The sequence below is a fragment of the Priapulus caudatus genome, unplaced genomic scaffold (genome assembly GCF_000485595.1).
Source record: "Priapulus caudatus unplaced genomic scaffold, Priapulus_caudatus-5.0.1 Scaffold1229, whole genome shotgun sequence".
NCBI classification, from domain to species: Eukaryota; Metazoa; Priapulida; class Priapulimorpha; order Priapulimorphida; family Priapulidae; genus Priapulus; species Priapulus caudatus.
In genome coordinates, this window is record NW_014578290.1 from 4,920 (window position 1) to 12,897 (window position 7,978).

At 45.7% G+C, this 7,978-nt stretch overlaps 1 protein-coding gene across 1 annotated transcript; it reads right to left on the bottom strand.

The window, feature by feature from the left end:
* Positions 1–44: 44 nt before the first annotated feature.
* Positions 45–2,096, bottom strand: LOC106815893 (serine--tRNA ligase, cytoplasmic-like). Its single transcript, XM_014820423.1, has 4 exons — positions 1,863–2,096; positions 1,338–1,467; positions 612–769; positions 45–236 (listed from the first exon to the last, which is right to left on the bottom strand). Exons 1-4 carry the CDS (start codon positions 2,094–2,096, stop codon positions 45–47), a joined length of 714 nt encoding a protein of 237 aa, XP_014675909.1.
* Between the last annotated feature and the right edge of the window lie 5,882 nt (positions 2,097–7,978).

Below are 7,978 nucleotides of genomic sequence, written 5' to 3' on the forward strand. Positions count from 1 at the left end.
AAAAAAAAAAAAAAAAAATTAAATTAAAGTGCCTAGTAGTCATATCATATCGCATATAACTGCCGGTTGCATAGAATGCGCACTGTGTGGTTTCGAGTCTGCTCACAAGGTGGCATGAAGATCTTCAGCGCGGCGGGAATGGCGATGCCGCTCTCCGTCTGATTGTTCTCGAGTAGCGCGCAGATCACTCGCGTAGTGGCGCACATTGTCGAGCTCACCATGTGAACGTACTCCACCTGGTGTCAAGCGGGTGCAAGAAAATAAACAAGGGAGCAATGTCAAGGTTTCTCTTGCGGGTCGAAACAAACGCGAGAATTTGAGAGAAACTGCAGCGACCTCGAAGGTCAAGATTACCACAGTGACCGCTATTGAAAGACCATTGAAACCGGAAGAAGAGTGAATGCACACGAACCCTCTAGATGGGGTAGATTCAGTTAGCTGTAAAATTAACATTGCAGGGTGTGATCTCGTAGAACTTTCTGTACTTTATCCAACAGCTACGTGTACGCATTCAATATTCACACGGCAAATGTCACGAATCGAAACAAACACGCGTTATAGGAACTGCTGTACAAGTTCGCCGCGTTTCGATGCCAGGGGGCGCCGCTCACCTGTCCGCTCATCTTCTTCGTCTGTCCATACCGCACCAGCAGCCGCCGCGCCTGGTGGTCGGTGCAGTTTGAGCAGGAGACGAGCTCTCCGAACGCTCCCGATCCCGGGAACCACGCCTCCAGGTCCTGCTGCTTGGCCACGGCGTGGGGGAGCGCACCTGGGAACGGGGATGAGGGCGCATGAGGGTCAACAGAGCCGGACGGGAACGCCGGCGAAACAAAAACTTGCGTAGTTATTTACCTATTCTTTACTTATGATAGTCACGTAATTACTCTTGATGTTACTTTCTAACAATGCCTCTGTGTTTGATGATAATACAAACCCTGCTGGAAAGACACAATGATGCGTGCGATACTGGGGTTAGAAATTCGTTTCTATTCATTAGCCAATCAGGCTAGACAACTCTTGCAACCACTAACCATCTTACAAATCTACTAAAAAAACTACTCCAAAAAACAAAAAAAACAATGCAAGCACATGCCACGTTAAACAACGCTCTTGGAATAACCCGACATATCAACAAAAATTAATGACTACGTAGTCAAATCTAGCTCAAATATCTAGCTCAAATATCTAGCTCAAATATCTAGCTCAAACCCTCCTGACCACCAGAATTTACGATTACATCAAACAAGACTCCAGACGAATCGAACATGATTGACGATCGTACTGATGCCTGACTAGCAGATTAGCGGTAATTCCGACCCCCCGGGCAGGCTGCTCACCGGACACGATGGAGACGATGCGGTAGGGAAGGTTCAGCTGCTTGTAGAATTCCTCTGCATTACCGATCATCTCCTCGAACATCTCCCACGACGCGTTGTCGTGCGGCGACGTCAGCACAAACTGCTCCACCTGGCGAGAGAAAAATCCGCGCACCGGTGAGAAACCGCGCGCACGCACAAAAGAACACGTTAGAATTTTTCGTCACGTTTTTCTGTTAAACAAAAACACGATGAAAGAAAAATACAGAAAAAAGGGCAACATTATGATATATAAGGAAACTTTCTCGTTTAGTATTTACTGCGAGCACAAAGACATCGGAGCAGTGCATGGACCCAATCGCAAACTGATGCAAATCCAAACTAAAAAAGTGAAACAAGTAAAATTACACGTACCTTCTCGAACTAGTGCACCCTGATCATGAATATCCTGTGCACGTCACCATGGGCCCATGGCCATATGGCCACGCAACCTAACCTCCACCAACGCTCTCAATCTAGAGAGTATTTAGATCCCCACATTATTACCTTCTCGAACTGGTGCACCCTGAATATGCCGCGTGTGTCGCGTCCGTGCGAGCCGACCTCCTGGCGGAAGCAGGTCGAGTAGCCGCAGTACTTCTTCGGAAGCTCGTCCGGATGTATCCATTCGCCGCGGTGATAGGCGGCGATTGGCTCCTCCGACGTCGCGATCAGGTACTTCTCCTCAACGGCCGCGTCGCCTTCCTTCTCGCTGCCCTTCCCCACGACCTGCACACGCATAGAGAAAGAAAGAGAGAGTGAGTGAGATATATAGAGAGAGGGGGAGATAGACACAGTGCATTAACTTGTTTAATTTAATGCTCAAAAATTTGTCTAACCTGCTGCATTTGCTAGCCACTGACTGTACCACTGTTCTTTTTCTTTCACACTGTCCGGCAAAGTTGCATAAAATTGTGCATCAGATAGTTTCATAGGATAGACAGCTAGTGGAGAGCTTGAACCGAATAGTGCTATGCTGTACTTTTTAAGAGGGAGAAGAAAAGAGCACATGACATGTGTTGGTGCGTATAGTATCCAGAATAAAGGATTACCACAAGCTCCACCTATTACATAAATGTGCTGTCACCGAACAGGGGCGCGATGCCAGGATTTTTGGAAAGGGGGTGTTCAGTAAAGAAATAAAGGGCGACTTTTCCTGCTTAGCTTTTTCTGGTGTTTAAAAAAGCTGCCGAAAGGCCACTTTATGTTGGGGTTTGGGGGACGCTCCCCCAATATTTAAAAAAAAAAATTTGGTGCATTCTGAGAGCATACCTGAGGCAGTAATTGTTGATGTCTATGAATGCAAAAATTCTTATCAGATCCGTCCGCGTTCTTCGCGCCTCTCCGGTCTCCTACTATTCTCGTTGCTCTTCTCGCGGAAGGATAGCCTGACAACACCCTTTGCTCGAAAGCTCTGCAAAAGAATGGAAGAAGTGATATACCAATTTCTTCCTTACAGGTGAGCGATTACGATTGAGTTAGACCTTTCGAGCGGTTTTTATAAAACGCAAAATTAGTACATATATAACTATCTAGCATTGAAATCTCTGATAATGTACACGCAAAGAAGACACACTAATCTAGGCGCTAAGGCAGCAATATTTTGTGTGTGTCTGTGGTAGTTGTGTGTGTGTGTGTGTGTCGTGTGTGTGTGTGTGTGTGTGTGTGGTGTGCGACTGTGCGTGTTGTAGTGTTCATTGTGTCGTGTGCGATGGCCTGTGATGTCGATAGTGTGTGTGTGTGTGTGTGTTGTGTATGTTGTGTGTGTGTGGTTGGCTGGCTTAAATGTGCGCAAGATGCCTTCTGGGGATATACGCGCTGTGTTCCTCTTCGCTCGTGTGTGTGTGGCGAGAGTTGTGGATGTTTCGTTGTGTTGTTGAGCTGTGTGTGTGTGTGTGCGCCCGGTGTCTGTGTGTGTGGTAAGTTGTGTCATTTTGCGTGTCGTGTCGGGTGTGTGTGGTGTGTGTGGCTTGAACTGTGAGTGTGTTAGGTCGTGCTGGCCCCCCCCTGGGTGGGCCCGCAGGGGTGCTGTTCGTCGGCAGTGTCTGTCATTAGGGGAGTATGGTGGGCGGTGCGTTTGTCGCGAGTTGCTGGCGTCGCCGTGCCTTCTGCGTGCGCTAGCGAGTGCATCGTGTATAGCCTTTTTAATTTTTTCTTTGTCTGAGCTGTTTAAAAAGGGGGCGGGGGTTCGTTCCGGAGCCCCCCGTGCGACCTCGCCCCCTCGTGGATCAGTTCCCGTCAGTCATACCACCTCGGATGATTAGCGCTGCTACTTATATACGGGGTCCGAGGGAGACACCGACCGAAATAGGTGCAAATCTGTTATCTTAGCGGCGTGAATGCATGCGTCTGCCTACCTGTGTATAGGCGGTGTGTGTTCTCCTACACACATTGACGTTAAGGAGGTTTGAGAGTCAGAGGTTATGCCTTGGAGAGGTAGTCCTTTAATTTTAGGAGCACTTTCCGCTAACTGCAATGATGTCAGAAGAACTGCGTTGTTGGGTGCAGTGGGTAACCGCAGTGCCGAGCGAGCAAATCAGAATCGACACTAAACTAGTAAATGTTTCTTCGAGGCCTTGGCAGCTCAAGGGCTGGCAAATGCGTTAAAAACACGTGTTTGTGTTGCAAGCAAGATCCATATATTAATTACGTTCTTCAGAGCCTTTGAACCCTATTAACATTAGACACACATATTTGCGTGAGGTACAATAGCTGTGAGAATGTCGATATTTTTTAAGTCTTTCTCAGTGACCGAGGGATGATGGATAATATTCACTGTTGTTGTTTTTCACTGCAAGCTAGCAGCATGTGTTTGTGTGAGCAAGAAAATGTGCGAGAAAGTGGATGACAGTGTAAATATGGCCCGGTAGGGTCCTATATATGTTCTCCCTGACCTCTGTTTGACCCGGGGCTGGGATAGTCTTAAGGCCTGACTGTTCTCGATCTGGTACAGTCTGTTCTACTTAGTACCCACACCGCCTAGGCCGCTGAAATAAACCGCAGAGTCACAGTTCTACTATGGGGGGAGCGGGGCGAGCGTTATTCCGAGGGGGGCTGGTTCGTAGTGTTACGTAATTCTCCTCGTCAAATAGACCCCGAGCCCCTCCCCACCCGTCAATTCAGGCCATAAAACCACATTTTTTTTTTTTAAAACAGGTGATTGCAAGAATTTCACCATCAGTCGCTCCATTTTAGTGTAATGGCACATTTGGCAAAAATCTCCATCGTGGAGGGATGTTGTGGGAGGCATTCAATGAAACACCAGCGTTTTCAACGCCATCGGAATCATATCACTACCCTCCACTTTCCAGTATAATGTCTACGTTCTGTGGAACTATGCAAGGGAACTGCATGGGGAGTTCTGGTGGAAGTACGTGCCCTGAAACCAATTATATTCTGACTATTTCCAATCAACTTAAAACATAGAATTAATATAATTGAACAAGATTACTCTATAACGCAAATGTCCGATGTGTCCATCGAAAGTTGAATCGTAGACCCCAACCTGCCTCGGTTCCGATTGATCTTCGGACTTGCGATCCAACTGTCCTCTGCCACCTCGTTCCAGCGTTCGCGCAACACAAATTAGGAGCAGGGTGCAGGTGTTTACGACGGGGGGTATTCCCAGGCCGAGTCCAGGGCGGACCCACCCTTGCTCGCGCAGAAAACGCAATCTCTAGGGGGTGAGGGGCGTGTAACTTAAATTGGGAGGCCCCCCAGACCCCGGCCCTTACGGCGTGCCAAGCGCCCGGGAGAGCTTATTTGAAGAATTAATAATTGCGGATATAGAATTCATAAACTCCATCGTGGTAAAATAATCCTGCATCGCACGCCCTACTGCCGAGCAAAAAAATTGCCAACATTGAAAAACGAACCCCCCCCCCCCATATACGAAAGCGCTACCTGGCCTTACCAGCGAGGAAGCACAGGTAATCACCAATATATAAGTGAGTCAGAGTAAGTTATTAATGTACATAGCTATACTATAGGCAATATTATGCATTATCACTTAGGCTGGATAAAATAATTAAACTGATCAATAATTGAGTGAATTGAACATGAAATAATCATAAACCAAGCGAGGTCAGATACAGAGAGGATCAGCAGACAGAAACATAGACCGCTTACTGCGTTGCATATGGCTGATAGGTCTAGTAATTATGTCCCCAGGGTACTGCGAAACGTACGCCTGGGTACGGTCCGGTATTTAGATCACCAATAATTATGCCATGCACTTCCCTTTGCGCCGAAGCGTACGGGTGGTCTTGATAATCGTGCAAATACTGGAGCTAAATTATATCTATATATAAGCCCGGACGCGGCGTTACTCCTAATCGGTCAACTCTCAATCTTCAACACTTACGAGTCCCTATACAGTGGAACCACATGACTTCGAGAATAACACATATCAACGTCGCAATCGTACATGCTCAGGTAATCACGGCTAACACTACACCAATAACAACAACAACCTAAAAAAATCACTACCTTATATTCCTTTATGTTCTCTGCAGAATACGTAATTACCTGAGGGTACGTTCTTGCAAGTACCCTGGGGGACATAGACCCTATGAGCGTAAAGCTGGGCGGCAGGCGCGTAAGCAGGGGGGGGGGCGGTCGCCCCAAAAACACCTGGCCAAAAAGAGAGAGAAGAGAACAAAAAAGTAAGAAGGAGCGTAGGAAGAAAAAGGAGCATACAAAGACCATAACAAAGACGTGTGTTAAAATGATATAAAAGAAACAAACAGATAGTTCCTTTGTTAATTATTTAAAAACTATTTTGTGAAATGAGCTTTGAGCCACACAACCATTCAGGATCGCGGGATACGGTCTTTTTCTGCCGGTGCATGCCTAAAATTATTTTCATATTCGCAGCTCACTTCTACTATTGATGTCAATAGACGCCAGTTCGTACTGCACTTAATCCAAGATCCAGCTCGGCATAACATATCATGTGTACGACATACACAATAATATGACTATCACGATGCTCAATAAAACCGAAGTAACCTCATAAAATTAAAAACGGAATACTTTTGTGTACAGCAGCGGAGGTCGGTTCATCAATTACAGAGTGCTACTTGTGTATTCTTATTGTGTGTCTGACACATGTCACAACAACTAACAAGTAGTCCTGGCTACAGCGAATTATGGGAAATCCTTATGATGAAATGCCGTGATTGTTTGTGAATTGGTTGATTTAAACGTCTAATATTTTATGCCGCTTGGGTCAGAATATGCATGATGCTTCTTATACTATAGTCATGCCTTTCAGTATGGTGGCCGATAACTTATTGCCTCTTTTCCTGAAGATATCCTGAAAAAAAATCGAAATTTGGTAAACAATAAATTTCAAATTAGTTATTTTTTGAAAATTCAAGAATTAAGAGTCGAGAAGCGGTACACCGAATCGTCTCTTTCTACTAATAAATTTAATGAAACTGTCAAAGCTTCGCGCTTATCGCGCGGGAGGGGGGGAGTTCCTGTCTCCCCTCCTGCACCCACCCCTAGAAACCACGCGCGCATCTTTAAGGGGCGTAAATCCGGGGGGATGGGGGATGGCATCCCCCCGCCTCTTGAAGGAGGGGGGATGGCCTGTAACAAATATCCGCCCTGAGATTCAAGAAATAAAAAGGAAAAAAAAAGAAAGGATAGAAGAAAAAAGAATTGTTTCAATTTCAGGCCATAATGCAATGAGAAATGAGTTTTTTAAATGTATGTAATGAAGGACTGTATAGGCCTACAGTAACAATTCAGTGTTAATCAATGGGCTATATGCATGGTATGCGAATTGCACTGTTCAGTGGGCACGGAGGAAGGAGTGACTGCAGCAGCATATAGTCCTCAAGAAGTACGAAGTGCTATACGGGTGCAGTGGAATCTACACCTAATATATCAAAGCTTCTTTGCAGGCAGATAGACAATGTCTGTCTTGACGCAGAAGTGAGATTTACGGATTATTTTAATTGAACACAACTGTGCCTTTGAGGCGGCAGACCATAAGCAAATGAACTCTTCAGAGAAAATGTTTCCAAGACTCACAAATACGCGAAAAAGTATGGTTGCAAACATACAAAAACACGTGAAATTGATGAGAAATTGCAATTCTTACCTGTGTTTTAATACATGTATTATTACTGATAGTAACACTAACTGATGTACGCTCTCTGAAAAGTAATGAAATTGTTTTGAAACCTAACTTGAGGCTTTAGATCTAGGGTTGAGATAGTGTCATCAGACAGATGAGAATAATATGGACCGAACAGATGCCTTAGATTGTCAGGAAAATGCTTAAATATTTTCAAATTTTCTGGGGGGCATGCCCCCAAACCCCCCTAGCACTGGCATGACTATGGCATAATTTGGCATGTGCGTGCATGTATATATGCATGTATAAATGTATGTACGTGTGTTTGTGTGTGTGTGTGTGTGTGTTGTTTGTTGTTTGTTCGTTTTGTGTGTGTATGTGGTGTGTGTGTGTGTGTGTGCAGCGCGATCGCGCGCGTGTGCGTAAATTATGTGGGCTTGTGCTCGTGCTAGTATGTGATGGCTATCGCCGATCATCACCCCCACTCGCTCGTACGGATTTACGCCCCCTGATTCCACACGTGCACGTTCTCATT

Excerpts from the sequence above, each read along its gene's own strand:
- LOC106815893 (XM_014820423.1), bottom strand. The coding sequence starts at position 2,096 with ATGCGTGTGCAGGTCGTGGGGAAGGGCAGCGAGAAGGAAGGCGACGCG. Across the intron at positions 770-1,337 it reads CATCGTCTCCATCGTGTCCG|GTGCGCTCCCCCACGCCGTG; the intron begins GTGAGCAGCCTG and ends CCCCGTTCCCAG. Across the intron at positions 237-611 it reads CGAAGAAGATGAGCGGACAG|GTGGAGTACGTTCACATGGT; the intron begins GTGAGCGGCGCC and ends GCTTGACACCAG.